Source organism: Salvelinus alpinus, chromosome 27 (genome assembly GCF_045679555.1).
Source record: "Salvelinus alpinus chromosome 27, SLU_Salpinus.1, whole genome shotgun sequence".
Classification (NCBI taxonomy): domain Eukaryota; kingdom Metazoa; phylum Chordata; class Actinopteri; order Salmoniformes; family Salmonidae; genus Salvelinus; species Salvelinus alpinus.
The window spans coordinates 45,630,269-45,650,053 of record NC_092112.1 but is presented as its reverse complement, the minus strand read 5'-3'; the positions used below and the strand labels follow the sequence as shown (position 1 = coordinate 45,650,053).

General features: G+C 44.0%; 1 protein-coding gene across 5 annotated transcripts in view; it reads right to left on the bottom strand.

Annotated features, from left to right (window-relative positions):
• Positions 1-1,921: 1,921 nt before the first annotated feature.
• The window catches only part of LOC139556650 (utrophin-like), a 185,734-nt gene continuing 167,870 nt past the window's right edge, over positions 1,922-19,785 (bottom strand). For 4 of the 5 annotated variants that reach the window (XM_071370857.1, XM_071370858.1, XM_071370860.1 and 1 more), the window contains 6 exons: positions 12,930-13,091; positions 12,088-12,334; positions 6,697-6,772; positions 6,396-6,482; positions 4,778-4,803; positions 1,922-3,249 (listed from right to left, as the gene is read on the bottom strand). In XM_071370857.1, coding sequence (XP_071226958.1) covers positions 3,241-3,249; positions 4,778-4,803; positions 6,396-6,482; positions 6,697-6,772; positions 12,088-12,334; positions 12,930-13,091 — 607 coding nt within the window. In that variant the 3' untranslated portion in view covers positions 1,922-3,240. Of the gene's footprint in view, positions 3,250-4,777; positions 4,804-6,395; positions 6,483-6,696; positions 6,773-12,087; positions 12,335-12,903; positions 13,092-19,785 lie in introns of those variants that run through there. The other variant, XM_071370862.1, reaches the window with a different exon arrangement.

Genomic DNA, 19,785 nt, shown 5'->3' with positions numbered 1-19,785 from the left:
TGAGCATGAGGTATTCATCCATGGATGTCAGCTAGCTAGCCAAGACCAGCTTAGCCTTTAGCAGAAAGGTCAAAGCATGTTTCCAAGGCTGAGATTGAACATTTTGTCACTTGAGTTTCAGATGGGATGGCAAGACGTTTTCTGCAACATTTCAACACATGCAAACTAAACATGAGCAATTCCGTTATTGAACTTCTCAAACCGCATGCTTTCAGGGGAGCCATGGACACGAAATAAGTTGTTCCGACTTTGCCTCAGCCTTGGCTTTTAATTAATGGTCAGTGGTACTGAACGCAGTGAAGAGCCTCCTCTGGGTACACAAGTTCATAACTTATTAATAATGTATGTACCATTACAAGTGAGAACATCACTAGGGTACAAACTGGGTGTGTTTGACTAATTGACACACCCTGGGACCCTAGGGAGGATAAAATATCTCTATTTGAACAGTACCTAAGCAGTTGAAAGACTTACTCCTCGCTCTACTTGCTATATACTACTATATGGAGGCTGCTGTTCCATCTAATCATACCCAGCTTCCAATTGGCTCATTCATTCCCCCATCTCTCCCCTGTAACTATTCCCCAGGCCATTGCTGTAAATAATGTGTTCTCAGTCAACTTACCTGGGAAAATAAGGGTTAAATATACACATATTGAAGTGTAGGAGGGAGGCTGACCAGTCGAGTGCCACTGGAGATGAAATAAAGTTCACACTTGCCCGGCATGCAGATATTCTAGCTGCACTACTTAAACTAATTAGTGACTCTGGGGTACATGCTGGCCGCTCTACAAATAGATTTGATCAAGAACATGATCAAGGGATTGGTCTGAGTACAGTCGAAGTCTGAGTACTCCTTTTCTCTGGCTGAGCACTATGCTGGTGAGGGAAATTAAGTGAGGGGTTAGGTTTCCACCACGTTGCTTTTACGTGACCGCCTTTAGGATGTGTCATGCTAACCTTAGAAAGGGAGGAAGGAAGGAAAGGAGGAGGGATGGAGAGACAGAAATTAGGTGGAAGAAAGGAAAGACGAAGAATTGAAGGGAAGAAGGAAGTGATTGATAGGCTAACCTCTATCGAAAATAATACAGATGGTGTACAAAGCAATGAGCATACAGGAACAGTTTCAGCGCCATTTATATGACCAAGATGAATCTCACCTCCAACAACATTAATTGGACATATACTCTTTAAATAAAAGGGTGTACAGGAATAAGTGATGAGTAATAATCTGGTGAAATAACTTTTTTGCGTAGTTTGGGGTAACAGAGGACTGCATGCGGAAGGTAGGAAGCTGGGTTTGTTGGCTAACTACTTCCCATCATTAATTTGTTCTCTCAGTTCCCGCTCAGCGCCTTCCTCTGGTAATATTACTATAATGACAGAACCTCATGCTGTGCAATCAATTTCTTTGATAAATAATAATGATGAAGCCCGCGCTGGGCGCCTGGCGACGTGACAGATTTCTGCTCATAACGAGGACCATTTTCATCATAACCGTTATGGATGCCCGCCATGGGACGGCGTTGAATCCTGGGTAATATTTTCCTGATGAGACGTTTGCAAAGAGGGAGTGTAAACAACTTCACATATGTGTTTGTTTACAAAATGTATGAATGGTGATAGAATGCTTCACATTAGAAAGTAATATCTACTGGGTTGTCTGTGACAAACTGACAACAATCCTAATGACACTATTCAGTGTTCCCAATGTCACTTGATTGCCTAACTGTTTAACATACGTTGGACATTTGTACTGCTAACAACACCATAAAGGATCTCGCCATTTTTCACACTTGTTGTTTTGTATTATAAGACTAACACACAGTTGCCGGCTTGTAGAGCAGAACCAAATGTATATTTCTGGGGAAGCACACATTGTTAATAATAAGTCCTTGAATCAAGAGGCCACAGAAAGAACAGCTGTTGTAAAAATGTATTTAGAATAAAACATATGTAGCCATATTACATGTAGAGTGGTCAATTTATACTACATACCTCAGGAAAGACCATCATCATCATCATCATCTCTATCATCATCAGTCCAAGGACATAGTTGGAAGAGGTTATAGTAGTGTTATTAAAACGAACACGTTTTACAGGATAGCAAAGCACAAAACACGACAAGTAACTCAGAGAGAGACCAGTGCTAGTGGTCTGACAGGGGAAAATCAACACATACAGACACAGTATACTGATGAGGGGCAGCAGGCCACAGACCCATCGGTGGTGAAGTAATAGGATGTGTTTTGTCTACTAGGTATCTCAACAAAGCAGTACACATCTATAAGCAACACACTTCGAATGTTTTTTCGGTTCGTTTTCTTGTCACGAGTACAGTCAAATTGAAAGGAAACAAGTTACAGACCACGCAAATGAAAAGGTGTTGGTGTCTGAGGTAGCAAGGCAATCATGGCTTTCTAATTTTATTTACATCGATTTATAAAACTATTCTACACAATGACCTCTTACAATTGCCACTTACAAACCCGGTTATTTCTGAACAGCTTCAAATTCAATTAATTTATTGTTTCCACTATTTCGCCTCAATACAACAATCCAACTTAACTACTACAACGTTAAACCAGTCTGCCACACTTGGAATGACAACTGTATAGGCACAGAAGGGGTTAAGTTTACATTGCAATTGCGGCCGGCATGACAACTCCGACAGAAAAGCTTTATTAACGCTTTAAAGAGGAAAAATATTTTCAAAACAAACGTGACGCTTCAAGGACTGACACAGCCGATTGTCTAAAATGATCATTTGAGGCGATAATCTTAAATTGGGCCTTCTCTTTCCCAAATCAGAGAGAAAAACAGTGAACATGTCCATCGTGATGACAGCAGAGGGTACAAGCAGAGGGGGAGCAGTGGAATAACAACAATGTAAACAGTTTGATTCCCAGTTAAAGCAGAACAAAACAAAAGCAACAAAAAAATCCCCAGAAAGCATATGCTCTTATACAAAGCCGAACTCCATAGCAATCGGCATGTTCTTACAAATCACTGACAAACGTTTAACCGACTCCAGGTACAATCTACAGTTCATAAAATGTACATTTTGCATAGTACTAGACGACGACGTGGTAATAGCAGTGAAGTTCTGTATGTCTTTGGGTTTTAGGGACGTCTCTTGCTAGGGGCTCTAGCTCTCGTCTGTCCTCCAGAAAAGTGAAGCGAGGGAGAGCGTATAAGCGGTGTGTTTCTGTCTCTCCGAAAGGAACTTTCTGTGGGTCCTCACATCACCTGAAAACAGAGATAAAACACACACATAACGTTTCAGACCATTCACATACAAACGTACACACACACACACTGGCGAGCACACACATGCACACAAATTAGCTACACTAAACAAAGTTGTCAGACGTGTCAAAAATGATCAAGACCCTTCTCTCTGGGTAAATCATTTCTCTGTCACAATAATCACTGAGGTAAAATACACATTAAGCAGAGCAAATACACTATTCCAAAAGATGAAAAATTCAAATAAAATGTGTCTACCCACAGTTATTTCTATATGGGGAGGGAATGAGAGTTCAGGGATGCATAGACAATAAATATATTTCGCTGTTTTTTGATATAAACCACGCACATCAGCAGATAAAGTAACAGAGGCTCTTAAAATGCAATCAGGGCATGTTGGCAAACAGACTGGCAGTCTCTCAAGCCCTTCACAACCCATTTAGAGAGAGGAGACAGGAGACATAAGGGACGCAGATGGGCACTAAGGATTCTGGGATAGGCTTTTAAATGTAACACCGGGGTCTCCTCGGGAACAAGAGACTGGAGTCTGAATGGACATTTGAAGCTATTCAACCACACTCTGGGGTTAGAGAAACCTACAAGAACCACTTTTAACGGAGTTACACTGAACAAAAACTATGAACGCAACATGTCAAGTGTCGGTCCCATGTTTCAAGAGCTGAAATAATACAAGAAATATTCCATGCGCACAAAAAGCGTATTTCTCTCAGATGTTGTCGTTCTACATTCCCCTCTCTCCCTCAGTGACATGAATAAGGATATTTCATATTTTCAAGTGTCGAAGTCAGAACCCATCAGTATAGATAAGAAAGAAGGGAATAAAAAGAGAGACAAGTGGCAAATGTGTGTTGACTGCGGGTGCATATTAAGAGGACATAAATTCCAAATCTGACCCAGGTTTAATTAAATATGTGGATAAAAAAATCAGATAGCACTGGCTAACATAATGGACATCAAGGGGAAAAGAAAATACTGGAGAGGGAAAAGAAATGGGCTCTTGTGAAGGAGCGGCCAAATACTACTACGTAACAAATAAATGGTTTAACTGACTATAAAGGCATCGGGGAGAGTTGAGATGAGCTGAGATGTTATTAGGCGAGAGAGAGAGGGTGGGAGAGAGAGATAGAGAAGACTATACAGTAATTAGAGTAACAGCAGTAAAATTGTGCTGCTGGTCTACAGTGCCTCAGAATCCATCTCTGCCTCCATATACAAGTACATTTCAGTGATCTATTTTATTTTCTGTGTGTTTTGTTACTCCCTCCCCTTTGTCCTTATCTACTGGCCGTGATAAGCACAAAACTGCCATTCTCCTCCAGAGAGTGCCTGAATCTCTTGTACATTCAGTTCATTGAACATTTGGAATGCATGCCAAGTAGCTAGTCACAGTATACCTGTTTTTCTCATTTGCACATTCACCCTTTAAGAAATAAGCTCCAGCTAATTTCCTCCTATCAGATCCTGAGTGCAACGGATATTATGCAGAGGGATGAGAAATATAGATTACCTGTGGTCTCGAGGAGAGGCTTGAAGCTACAAGAAAAACAGAAACAACTTTGTGAGAACACGTTCCACAGACATGTGACTAACAGAAATGTAATAATGTGTCCCTGAACAAAGGGGGGGGGGGGGGGGGGTCAAAATCAAAAGTAACAGTCAGTATCTGGTGTGGCCACTGCATCTCCTCCTCATGGACTGCACCAGATTTGCCAGTTCTTGCTGTGAGCTGTTACCCCACTCTTCCACCAAGGCACTTGAAAGTTCCCGGACATTTCTGGAGGGAATGGCCCTAGTCCTCACCCCCCGATCCAACAGGTCCCAGACGTGCTCAATGGGATTGAGATCCGGGCTCTTCGCTGGCCATGGCAGAACACTGACATTTGTGTCTTGCAGGAAATCTCGCACAGAACGAGGAGTATGGCTAGTGGCATTGTCATGCTGGAGGGTCATGTCAGGATGAGCCTGCAGGAAGGGTACCACATGAGGGAGGAGGATGTCTTCCCTGTAACACACTGCGTTGAGATTGCCTACAATGACAACAAGCTCAGTCCGATGATGCTGTGACACACCACCCCAGACCATGACGGACCCTCCACCTCCAAATCCTGCTCCAGAGTACAGGCCTCGGTCTAACGCTCATTCCTTCGCAGATAAATGTAAATCCGACCATCACCCCTGGTGAGACAAAACCGCAACTTTTCTGAGAAGATCACCTTCTGCCAGTCCTGTCTGGTCCAGCGATGGTGGGTTTGTGCCCATAGGCGACGTTGTTGCCGGTGATGTCTGATGAGGACCTGCCTTACAACAGGCCTACAAGCCCTCAGTCCAGCCTCTCTCAGCCTATTGCGGACAGTCTGAGCACTGATGGAGGGATTGTGCGTTCCTGGTATAACTCGGGCAGTTGTTGTTGCCATCCTGTACCTGTCCCGCAGGTGATATGTTCGGATGTACCGATCCTGTGCAGGTGTTTTTACACGTGGTCTGCCACTGCGAGGACTATCAGCTGTCCGTCCTGCCTCCCTGTAGCGCTGTCTTTAGGCGTCTCACAGCACGGACATTGCAATTTATTTCCCTGGCCACATCTGCAGTCCTCATGCCTCCTTGCAGCATGCCTAAGGCGCGTTCACGCAAATAAGCAGGGACCCTAGGCATCTTTCTTTTGGTGTTTTTTAGAGTCAGCAGAAAGGCCTCTTTAGTGTCCTAAGTTTTCATAACTGTGATAAGTCTACCGTCTGTAAGCTGTTAGTGTCTTAACGACCGTTCAACAGGTGCATGTCCATTAATTGTTTATGGTTCGTTGAACAAGCATGGGAAAACAGTGTTTAAACCCTTTACAATGAAGATCTGTGAAGTTATTTGGATTTTTACGAATTATCTTTGAAAGACAGGGTCCTGAAAAAGGGACGTTTCTTTTTTTGCTGAGTTCATTATCTATTAGTGTTGTTGAGATCATTGTTGAAATCTTTGAGCCATTGTGCCTGCCAGGTGAGCAGTAAACCAGTATTGATACCCACACAGCACCCTGTAGATGACTTTGAACTAAACTCCTCTTGCCCAGAAAAAGGTAAGAGGAGAGGGAGGTAAACAGAGAAAAGATGAGAGGGAGGTAGAGTTAGAGGATTTACGACTGCACGCAGGAAAAGTGCTGTTGATCTGTTCCAAGACGTCTGCCTTGTCAGAGCTTCTGTTGTGTGAGTGGTACAACAGCTCATCTGAAACACACACAAACACAAACAGCAGATTAACACAATGTGTGTGTGTGTGTGTGTGTGTGTGTGTGTGTATGTGTGTGTGTGTGTGTGTGTGTGTGTGTGTGTGTGTGTGTGTGTGTGTGTGTGTGTGTGTGTGTGTGTGTGTGTGTGTGTGTGTGTGTGTGTGTGTGTGTGTGTGTGTGTGTGTGTGTGTGTGTGTGTGTGTCGAACCGACCTGTGTTTTCCGTGAGGGCCCTTCGTTCCTGCATGCTGGGGGACGACACTCCATTCACCCTGGCGTCCATCTCCGGCTGAGAGAGAGGAAAAACGATGAATGATAGAGTTGTAAAGAGGACAAGGGAGGAGGGGAAAAAAACAGGAGGAGGGATTGAGGATCAAGTAAGACGAGAAGAGGCGGACAGAAGAATCGAGAGAAAAACAAGAACAAAGTCAGAAAGAAAAGTAAAAAAATAGGGAGGGAGAGAAACAAGGACAAGCATCATTACTAAAACATGGAGACCTCACTCTTCATTATTTATAGTGGCATACTTCACTTGTGAAGGCATCAAACAAAAACATTGCTCCGCATAGAAATCACCAGTCACATACAAGGAAATACCACACAGTGTGACACGATGGGGCTGGGATAAAATATGTCATCACGTGTAGTAATATTTACATGTCTATAGCCCTGTCCCAATTTTTGTCAAACACTGCCACTCCCTGTCTATGAGTTCAGCTAAATGTCTAAGGGTTTGGATTCTCGTTAGTTTAATTTGATGACTTTCAGTCATGAAAAAGTACAATTATTTCATGGGGAACTGGCTTAGAAACTTCTGAGAATCCATGTTGTTTACTTGGCTAAGGCATTTCAGTTACCATGAAAAAGAGAGAGAGAGACAGAATACCAATAAAAGGAATAAACAAAGTTAATACTGTAAGACAGCATACTCAACATGTTTTTAAGAATCCTCAAGCAAACTTGACAGTTCATCAATGCAGTAAAAGCATGAATGTATGACCACGCACGCACGCACACAGAACAGGGCACCTGATATCCACTGACATTTACTATCTAGTCCAATATGCCCCTTAGCTTTCCAGAGACAATCAAATTAGCCTGCCTGCCTATCCCATCCATCGCTCCTCTCCTCCCTCCCCGTCTGTACAATCTCTGGCTCGTCTCCTAACTCCTATTCAGTCCCCAGCTGTACTAAAGGTTAACGTGATGGAAATGTCTCCAGAGCATTTCACACAACGTCTTTAGGGTTCACTGAAAAATAGCACTGACTACACAGAGCTCTCTAATAAAATCTGAAACATGCAGTACAAAATATCTTATTTTTTGTTTATCGTTTATTTCAATTGATTCGGATTTAAAGGCCTACATGGGTATTTTGGGTAATTTCCTACAGACGAAATCATGGATACATTTTTATGTCTCTGTGTGCAATTTGAAGGAAGTTGAAGGTAGCATATCATTAGCCTAGCGGAATTCCTGGAAGAATATGGGCATCTACTAGCCAGCTTCTCCTCTTCTTACTACTCCTAAACTGGGTGGTTGGTCATTTAAAGTCTTACAAAGCTATACATACATCATCATAACATTTGATAAATCATGTCGGACTTTGAGATATATTTTTTTATACAGAGCCATATTTATTGGTCGCTGAGCAACACGTCGTTGGAGGTTCCGGACTGTGGCCCGTCGTTGGAGGTTCCGGACTGTGGCCCGTCGCCGGAGGTTCCGGACTGTGAAACGTCGCCGGAGGTTCCGGACTGTGAAACGTCATCGGAAACTCTGGGCTGGGAACTGTCGCCGGAAGCTCTGGACTGGGTACTGTCGCCGGAAGCTCTGGACGGTACTGTCGCCGGAAGCTCTGGACTGGGTACTGTCGCAAGAAGCTCTGGACTGGGTACTGTCGCCGGAAGCTCTGGACTGGGTACTGTCGCCGGAAGCTCTGGACTGGGAACTGTCGCCGGAAGCTCTGGTCTGGGAACTGTCGCCGGCAGCTCTGGACTGGGAACTGTCGCCGGAAGCTCTGGACTGGGAACTGTCGCCGGAAGCTCTGGACTGGGAACTGTCGCCGGAAGCTCTGGACTGGGAACTGTCGCCGGAAGCTCTGGACTGTGAAAGCGCACTGGAAGCCTTGTGCATGGTGCCGGAACTGGTGGTACCGGGCTGAGGGCACGCACCCCAGGGCGAGTGCGGGGGAAGAAGCACAGGCCGTACTGGACTGTGGAAGCGCACTGGAGGTCTGATGCGTGGTGCCGGCACTGGTGGTACCGGGCTGGGGACACGCATCTCAGGGCGAGTGCGGAGAGGAGGCACAGGACGTACTGGACTGTGGAGGCGCACTGGAGATCTGGAGCGTAGAGCTGGCACAATGCGTCCTGGCTGGATGCTCACTTGAGCCCGGCAAGTGCGAAGAGCTGGAATAGAGCGCACCGGGCTATGAATGCGAACTGGAGACACCGTGCGCATCACTGCGTAACAAGGTGTCTGACCAGTCACACGCTCCCCACGGTAAGCACGAGGAGTTGGCTCAGGTCTCCAACCTGACTCAGCCAATCTCCCCGTGTATCCCCCCAACATTTTTTGGGGGGAGCTGCCTCTTGGGCTTCCGTGCTAGCCGTGTCCCCTCGTATCGTCGCCGTTCCTCCTGCGCTATCTCCACCTGCTTCAATGGTAGGCGATCCTCTCCTGCCAATATTTCCTCCCACGTCCAGGATCCTTTACCGTCCAAAATCTCGTCCCATGTCCATAATGTCTGCTCCTGCTGAACACGCTGCTTGGTCCTTTTATGGTGGGTTCTTCTGTCACGTTCGTTATATGAATCGGACCAAGGCGCAGCGTTGTATGCTTACATTCTATATTTATAAAAAGAATGAACACTGAACAAACTAACAAAACAACAAAACGAACCGTGAAGCTAATATGAATAGTGCAGACAGGCAACTAAACATAGAACAAGAACCCACGAACACAAAAGGGAAAAACAGCTACCTCTGATTGGGAACCATATCAGGCCACCATAGACATACAAATACCTAGACCTACAAAACCCCTAGAACTACAAAACCCTAGACAATACAAAAACTAGCATACCCACCCTCGTCACACCTTGACCTAACCAAAATATAAAGAAAACATAGATATCTAAAGGTCAGAGCGTGACATGCCTTCATGTGTAGTTTGTGCAATTCGTCGCAAATATCCCTCACCGACAGGAGTCTACATGGGATTAAGGAGGCAGAGGATGTAATGGGTCTGTTGTAATTATACTCTTATGATTCAGCTTATCAGCCAGACATTGCCTGACCAATTTTATCAAATCAACCTATTTTGTTACTATCTACTACAAGTGATTGATTCATTACAGTATGCCACATGAGAGTGTTGTGTATGAAATACAGTATAGCAGTCAGATCAATGTATCAGCAACATTTTAATACTAAAGATACATTGGTAAAAGCCAACAAAACATAGTGTAGACCAGGGATGGGCAACTGGCAGCCCGCATGGTTAATCCCCCCCCCCCCCCCCCCCACACAAATGTAATAATCAAAAATGTGGAACTCAGTCGGTGTCTCAACTGTTGAGAGTTGAAAATAGTAGAATACTCAATTTGCATTTTCAAAATGTGGTTGTGCATCAGCAGTTTATTTCGTTATGTCAGTCACTGACTGTCAATCAATTAACTCATGTCACCCATAACATTTTTAAGATTGGCAAGTTTGTCTCGCTAGCTATCTAACTTGTAGTAATCATGGTCAAATTACCGACTGTTGGGCCACCATTTATTTTTGTCACTCTCACTCAGATATCACATTTAAAACTTATTTCACATTTAAAAGTATTTCTCTCCACACTATGGTAAAATGAGTAGAATTTCATTTCACAAATTTGCTGTAAAACTGCATTTTGTCTCTGCCCCTTGGAAAAATGAATAGAATTTCTCAGCTGTCAAGGGGGCCGCTAAAATGTTTTGCTCGCAAGGTGAGGGTGCACCCAAAAGGCTAGGGCCAGCTCTGACTGCATGTGAGGGTATGGATGTTGGTACGCAGACCCTGTGAGCCAATGCGGGCCCTCATGAGGAATTCAGATCTTCTTTGGCCCCCACCCCTATCAAAGCTGCCCTGTTAGACAGTAGCCTGTGGAATGGCAGACCAATCAGGACTCATTTCTCAGCATGACCAGCCCCACCAATGTCTTAGCCAATCAAGTGTAGTCAGGAAGAATCCTTTGTTACTCCGTAATTATTATGACTTATTCATATTTACAGTTCACCTATGAGTTTGTTATTAAGGCACCAGAAGGTTCACCAAAATGAATACATTTTCAAATGTTTCCTGTCAATTAGGAACATCCATCTTATGCCTCACTTCAGAGATCCAGACACATTTGGTTAGCCATAAACTGACAATGATGAGCTGAAAAGATGAATAAACATTTATTCTGTAAGGGGTGCATACTGGCGGCAGAGAAGTCAGGCGCAGGAGAGCAAAAACTGTGTTACAACGGCGCAGTTTAATAATAAAAATCACCGTAAACAGACCAATCAATACGATGGGTACAAAACCCGTCGCACACCAGAAATAACGTGTACAAGCACTTACAATAAACAATTCCGAACAAGGACATGGGGGGAACAGAGGGTTAAATGAACAACATGTAATGATGGAATTGAAACCAGGTGTGTGGGAAGACAAGACAAAACAAATGGAAAATGAAAAATGGATCAATGATGGCTAGAAAACCGGCGACGCCGACCGCCGCCCGAACAAGGAGAGGAACCAACTTCGACGGAAGTCGTGACGTATTCTGTGAATGTCAGAGAACTACAGAAGGCGCATTTTTTTTATAAATCTCATTTGAACGACTTAGTATATCTTTTGAATGACTTATAATCTCGTTCAAACAACGTAGTACAGTTAAAGAAAAATAATGTTCATTGTGGCTGAGTCAGGATCTGGATATCTGAGGACTCTGTGTATGCATGGATGTGTCTATGCTTGGATGTTCATGTTTGTGTAAGATGCCGGGCTGTGGTGTGTGTGTGTGCATGGGTGTGAGTGTGTGTTTTGTGAGTGTGTGTCTTGCAAGGTTTAAATGAGCCCCTGATCCCCTAAAAATCAGCCGAGTCATCTCCCCCAGGCTGAGGTTACTTAATATTTTGTCTCTCTGCTTTCAGCTCCAGGGCCTTGAGTCAATACCTACCTGCCTGCCGTTTATCTGCTCTGATTGACTCTGTTTGGTTGGGGAGCTTTTATTTCTGCACACCTAAAAACTCATCCTAATTTACTGAGCATCAGGCGAGGCATTCACAGAGGAAAGAAGGATTGGATACTGGAAAGGGAGGGATTATGAGGCTGGTTGCAATATGATCAGATCCTAACTTTATAGGAATGAGTTATAAAACAAACAAGGACACTTTCTAGGCTAAGAAGGATGTTTTGTTGTTGTTGCATGATCAGTGCAATAGAAGTAATGCCACAGCTGGAACGTGCATGTTTGTCTCTGTGTGTGTGTGGTATCAACACACAAATTGCACTAACAAGCTGTCTGAGTTGGTGTGTGTTCGTGGGTGCGTATACTGTATGTGTCCCTCTATGTGTTCCCCACCTGGTGCAGTAGCTGTCTGAGCCGGTGGAGCTGGGACTCCAGCTGTTTGTTGTGCTCCTCCAGTACGTGCATGCGGGCCTCCAGACGGCCCTTGTGCTGCCGGAGCAGTTTGGCCTCAGCCAGCAGGTCAGCCTCGTCAGGACCCCTGGGGTGAGATGACCCCTCAGGGTCCCAGAGCCCCACAGAACCAGGCCCCCGCTGACCCCCGTGCTGCTCCTTCAGCTGCTCATACTCCCTCTGCAGGGTCCTTGGGGAGACACACAGAGATAGGCTTAGGAAGATGCAGAAGTCCGACACACTGCACATGCAGACGCACACACACGTGCAGACACACGAGCACACACACACAGTCACCACACAATCGTGCCCACACATACTGTATGACGAGCCCAATAGTACTACTAGAATCTCCCTCTACCCCTTCTCTGTCTCAGTGAAATCTTATCTAAAGCCACTGTACAAAGAGGTCCTGGCCCTGTTTTTATCTGTGTGTATAGAGCCGTAGGCTCCAGACTGACTGTATTAATTTAGCTGGCGTTTATAGCCTGGCTCATAAAGCCGACTGTGAGCAGAGCTAAATCACAGACATAGCCACTGCCTCAAACAGAGAGAAAGACACAGCAGCTCCAAATACAATAGAATGCAGTCATTGCTGACCTTACACTACCTCAATTCACTATTCAAAGAGGGGGAGAGAGAGAGAGAGAGCTGACTGAGACAGCCTGAGGTGGCAGTGTGTATGTGTGAAAGTTTGTCTAGGGTAAAGAGAGAGCGAGAAGAGATGAGGAACTATGAGAAGAAGACACTGGGCATCACTTTTGGTAAGACGACCTATCCTGTACCACTGCTCGTCCTCCAGACGCTGGATGATTCGCTCCAGCTCTCCCCGCTCCTCTCTCTCCACGGCCTGTAGGATCTGGGCGGGGCTCTGGGGCTGGCTGCAGGGAGACACCTCCCCCCCTAGGGTCTGGCAGTACTGCAGGATCAGAGCATGCTCATCATCCCTATGGGAGACAGAAGGGAAACGAATCGATACTAATTAACTGCATGACTTTTACGGGTTATGTCTTGACTTTTGATTTGAAATGTGTCTGTATGTCCTGTATGTTGGATATAATGTTTCCATGTTTATATATTCGCCTGGCCGGGAACTGCACATGTAAATGAGCTGTTAGCTAAACCTGGTACAACACATCACTTCTCACATCTGAGACTTTTGTTTTGATGTACGTTGTCGCTGCTCAATTAAACATAATAAATAAATACAGTGCTTATTGTCATTCTATTAGAGTTTCATTATATTAGATGCATTGTGTGACAGTGTGCTCCCACCTCGAACTAAGTTTAAGTTCAAAGAGCTTTGTTTCTCTAAATAGTCTTTGGTAGTTCCATTACATGGGCTCAGTGGTTTTGACTTTAGCTTTGGCTAGCTGTTATAGGACTGTACTGTATGCCTGGGAGCTAGATCCTCTCTGCAACACAGATGTGTCAATCTCCACCATCAGATAAACGCATGAGAGCGATAGAAAGGAGGGAGAGAGAAGGGGAGTAGGAGAAAGGAGACAGACAGGGAGAAAGAGTGCTTTCCTACACAACAGCGAGAGGAACTACCCCTCCCTACCTTCAGGCTATGCTCAAACCCAACTCCCGCTCAGTCCCTCTCAGCTAATTTACTTTAAAATATAGTTTGTATGTGATATGTGGTTGTCCCACCTAGCTATCTTAAGATGAACGCACTAACTGTAAATCGCTCTGGATAAGAGCGTCTGCTCAATTACTAAAATGTAAAAATGTAACGAGAATGAAGTATGGGTCCACGTTTTTCTGTGTCATATTTGAATGATCTGAGATGCGGTAGCAGGTCTTCCTAAGCCACAGCTGTCACTTTCACTCAAACACCCACACACCCACACACCCACACACACACACACACACACACACAGGCCCAGGGATTGCAAGGATTAAACCACGACAAACCATCACACATTGCATATAGACTTATTTTTCTACTGTATTATTGACTGTATGTTTGTTTTACTCCAAGTGTAACTCTGTGTTGATGTATGTGTCGAACTGCTTTCGCAATTGTAAATGAGAACTTGTTCTCAACTTGCCTACCTAGTAAAATAAAGGTGAAATAAATAAATGAAATAAAATGCATGGAGGGGTAGGATGATTCAGCCACCTGTCCATTAACAAAAAACATCTGTAATGACTGTTATTGTCAGTCTATGGCAAGGTCAGGGCCATGGCTTGGCGCATGTACCGCTAACTGTGTTGTTAGCATGGCTAGGCTAAGCAAACACCATCTGGCTAACACAGCGCCAAACTCCTAATGTACAGCACCCAGGAGCCACATTACAGAACCCAGACACAGAATTCCATAAAGTCCCAAGTAGTCAGGTCCTCATTAACATTGCATGCATATTCAGAGCGTTTAGTAAATGAATGAACAAAGAATGCTTTGCTGCACAGGTAATTGCGGTTCTATTGTGTTCACAAGAAGGTGGACTCCTAATGGATTCATGGCCAAATATGGCTAAAAGGCACTGATGACAGGATATAATATTGGAAAGTTAAACAAGATGGGTAGGGAACTTGTTTGTCTGGCCTTTATTAATGACCAAAATTGTCCCTAAAAATTGGCATAAATAAAATAAATATGTATCAGTTTTACTTTAGGACCAAAATGCTGACCGCCTCGCGATGCAGGTTGCAAAAAAGTGGGGAAGAGATTTTCGATGTGCCGATTCCGTGGCACAAAACATCTTCCATCCAAGATGGCGTAATAGTGCAGACGTGTTTGTCATTGTCCCGTGTAAATGTAGTTTTTTTCCTCTTCTTTTTTGTACATATTTCAATATCTTTTTCCATTTTTAAATGAAATATACCTTCCGGCAACCCGCCTCACCCAATGTGATACGGATCTGCTGTTTTTAGACATAGCTAGAACCTCCATCAGCAGCTAGCCATCAGATGCTAAACAGCTAATTAGCTACTAGCTATTTAGTCATTGTTAGACAATGCTAGCAGGCCTTTACCTTTAGCTGAGCCGCTTTTAGCCTGGATAATACCCGCCAGTCTGCACAGCGCGATATCAACCCTGAGCATACCGGACTGCTTTTCTCCACTACATCACCAGATTCCTGCCGTAAGCTCTGGACCATTACTCCAGATCATCGCAGCTAGCTAGCTGCTACCGAGTGGCCAGCCCTGAAGCTAGCCTTGAGCCAGGCCCATCTCCTGGCCTGCTCAGTGGACCCTATGATCACTCGGCTACACAGCTGATACCTCCCGGACTCTTCACTAACACGACTAGAAGCCACTACATCACCGGATTCTTGCCGTAAGCTCTGGACTTTTGCATCGGATCATCGCAGCGAGCTAGCTGCTACCGAGTGGCTATAGTGGCTAACACACTTGTCCCGAAGCTAGCACCAGTTACTCAAGCTACAATACCTCTTTTGCCAATTGGCCTGGACCCTTTATCTACACAGAGCCCCGCCGATCTATCACGACTGTTCTGCCGACGTAATTCCGTCCGTTGTGCCCTCAACCGATCTTTGCCGGACGTTGGTGAAGATGCTTCTGCTAGCCCCGGCCTGCTATCTTTATGAACGCTGTGTCTCCCGCTTTCTAGCGTTGTAACGACTACCTGACGGCTTCCCTGTTTTATCTATTGCTGTTCACTGGCTACATAGCTGATGCCTGCTGGACTGTTCATTAATCACGGTACTCCATTTTATTTTGTTTATCTGTCAGCCCCAGCTTCGAACTCAGGCCCTGTGAGTAGTTAACTAACCCTCTCTGCCAATTCATCACCATTTTACCTGTTGTTGTTGTCTTAGCTGATTAGCTGTTGTTGTCTTACCCGTTGTTGTCTTAGCTAGCTCTCCCAATCAACACCTGTGATTGCTTTATGCCTCGCTTTATGTCTCTCTCTAAAGTCAAAATGCCTTGTATACTGTTGTTTAGGGTAGTTATCAATGTCCTAGCCCCAATCAAAATGCCCCAGATACCTCTTATGTTCCACACATGCGGTGACCTCACCTAGCATAACTATTTCCTCCAGAGAAGCAACCTCTCTCATCATCACTCAATGCCTTGGTTTACCTCCAGTGTACCCGCACCCTACAAATACCCCTGTCTTAATATTATGCCCTAAATCTATTCTACCGCGCCCAAAAATCTGCTCCTTTTATTGATCGCACTAGACGACCAGTTTTGGTCGCACTAGACGACCAGTTTTGATAGCCTTTAGCCGTACCCTCATCCTACTCCTCCTCTGTTCCTCGGGTGATGTGGAGGTTAACCCAGGCCCTCTGTGTGCCCAGGCACTCTAATTTGTTGAGTTCTGTAACCACAAAAGCCTTGGTTTCATGCATGTTCACATCAGAAGCCTCCTCCCTAAGTTTGTTTTACTCACTGCTTTAGCACACTCCGCCAAACCTGATGTCCTTGCCGTGTCTTAATCCTGGCTTAGGAAGGCCACCAAAAATTCTGAGATTTCCATCCCCAACTACAACATTTTCCGTCAAGATAGAACTGCCAAAGGGGGAGGAGTTGCAATCTACTGCAGAGATAGCCTGCAGAGTTCTGTCATTCTATCCAGGTCTATGCCCAAACAGTTTGGGCTTCTAATTAAAAAATGAATCTCTCCAGAGATAAGTCTCTCACTGTTGCCACCTGTTATACACCCCGCTCAGCTACCTGCTGTGCCCTGGACACCATATGTGAATTGACTGCCACCCATCTATCTTCAGAGTTCCTTCTGCTAGGTGACCTAAACTGGGATGTGCTTAACACCCCGGCCATCCTACAATCTAAGCAAGATGCCCTCAATCTTACACAAATTATCAAGGAACCCACCAGGTACAACCCTAAATCTGTAAATATGGGCACCCTCATAGATATTATCCTTACCAACTTGCCCTCCAAATACACCTCTGCTGTTTTCAATCAGGATCTCAGCATTCACTGCCTCATCGCCTGCATCCGTTATGAGTCTGCGATCAAACAATGACTCCAACCTAAGTGTATGTAAACTTCCGACTTCAACTGTATATTAGTTATACAACCATCTAATTTCTGCAGATTTTGCTATGAAGAGACAATCATTAGATCACTTATTTTTGTATTGGCCCTATGTAACTTGGTTCTGGTCACAGATTCAGGAATTCATCTAAAATGAATCGTACAAATAGCACGGTTGGGAGATTTGGGAAACCACAGTCAATCAACCAACAATATAATAATACTTTCAGTAAAAAATACTTGTCTTTAACTTAAAATCTGTAGATACTATGTGATTAGACAGGTTCAGAACGTATGTGCAACATAACAGCAGAGTTTTTATATAGCACATGGAAATCATAAGAGGGTGGTTTACGGAAATAGGTGTAGACGGACTGAGAGTAGATGAGGTGTGGGTTTAATAGCTCATGTGCTATATATTAGTTATGACTGAAAACACGATGTATAATGTACTATCTAGATATAATGTTCTTCAAAATATCAAATTACTTTAATCTTGTAACTACTGTATTAATTATTGCTGTAATTTTTTAAAACAAAATATATGTAAAATGTGTGTAAAATGTACATGTTTGAAAAAAAATTTAAATAAAGATGATTTTTGTCCTCTGAAAAGGACAAAAAAATGTATTAATAAATAAAGTTAACCAAGATCCAAGAAATGTTACTGAATACCGTAGCCATACATGTATTCAGGTTCTCCATGATATTCAGTACTAGAGGAAGTGAGTCCAACTTGTCAGTCAGTGCAATCAATGACTGTCTGCCTCAAGGCTAAGGGCTGTGATGTGTAGGAATGGAATGAGCTATGATGGTATAAATGTACTATGAAGCTATGAAGGTATGGAATTCTATTCTTCCCCTCTCTGTATGGTGTGATTGATGCTTCCATTAGTGCTCACTCCACTGCATAGTAGAGCTTCACATGTGAACGTACGCACCCATGCACCCATGAACGCACACAGACACACTCTCACACACACACGCCTAACATACTCCACTCTCATCTCAAAGACAGTTATCTATCAAACTTCCTTCCGTTACAGAATCAGTGCCATGCCTGAAATCAATGAGACATAGATAATGACATAAGAGCTAGGCGGAGAATGGAGCTAAATCTCTCCAGGACATGTTTACAAGCAACACATCTAGCCAATATATACAGTTGAAGTCGGAGGTTTACATACACCTCAGGCAAATACATTTAAATTCAGTTTATCACAATTCCTGACATTTCATCCTAGTAAAAATTCCCTGTCTTAGGTCAGTTAGGATCACCACTTTATTTTAAGAATGTGAAATGTCAGAATAATAGTAGAGAGATGGATTTATTTCAGCTTTTATTTCTTTCATCACATTCCCAGTGGGTCAAAAGTTGACATACACTCAATTAGTATTTGGTAGCATTGCCTATAAATTGTTTAACTTGGGTCAAACATTTCAGGTAGCCTTCCACAAGCTTTCCACAATAAGTTCGGTGAATTTTGGCCCATTCCTCCTGACAGAGCTGGTGTAACTGAGTCAGGTTTGTAGGCCTCCTTGCTCGCAGACGCTTTTTCAGTTCAGCCCACAAATTTTCGATGGGAATGAGGTCAGGGCTTTGAATTGGCCACTCCAATACCTTGACTTGTCCTTAAGCCATTTTGTCACAATTTTGGAAGAATGCTTGGGGTCATTGTTCATTTGGAAGACCCATTTGCGACCAAGCTTTAACTTCCTGACTGATGTCTTGAGATGTTGCTTCAATATATCCACATCATTTTCCTACCTCATGATGCCATCTATTTTGTGAAGTGCACCAGTCCTTCCTGCAGCAAAGCACCCCCACAACATGATGCTGCCACCTTCGTGCTTCATGGTTGGGATGGTGTTCTTCGGCTTGCAAGCCTCCCCCTTTTTCATCCAAACATAACGATGGTCATTATGGCCAAACAGTTCTATTTTTGTTTCATCAGACCAGAGGACATTTCTCCAAAAAGTACGATCTTTGTCCCCATGTGCAGTTGCAAACCGTAGTCTGGCTTTTTTTATGGTGGTTTTGGAGCAGTGGGTTCTTCCTTGCTGAGCGGCCTTTCAGGTTATGTTGATATAGGACTCGTTTTACTGTGGATATAGATACTTTTGTACCTGTTTCCTCCAGCATCTTCACAAGGTCATTTGCTGTTGTTCTGGGATTGATTTGCACTTTTCGCACCAAAGTACGTTCATCTCTAGGAGACAGAACGCGTCTCCTTCCTGAGCGGCATGACGGCTTTGTGGTCCCATGGTGTTTATACTTGCGTGCTATTGTTTATACAGATGAACGTGGTACCTTCAGGCGTTTGGAAATTGCTCCCAAGGATGAACCAGACTTGTGGAGGTCTACAAATTTTTTTCTGATGTCTTGGCAGAATTTTTTATTTTCCCATGATGTCAAGCAAAGAGGCACTGAGTTTGAAGGTAGGCCTTGAAATACATCCACAGGTACACCTCCAATTGACCCAAATTATGTCAATTAGCCTATCAGAAGCTTTTGAGCCATTACATTATTTTCTGGAATTTTCCAAGCTGTTTAAAGGCACAGTCAACTTAGTGTATGTAAACTTCTGACCCACTGGAATTGTGATACAGTGAATGATACAGTGAAATAATCTGTCTGTATACAATTGTTGGAAAAATGAATGC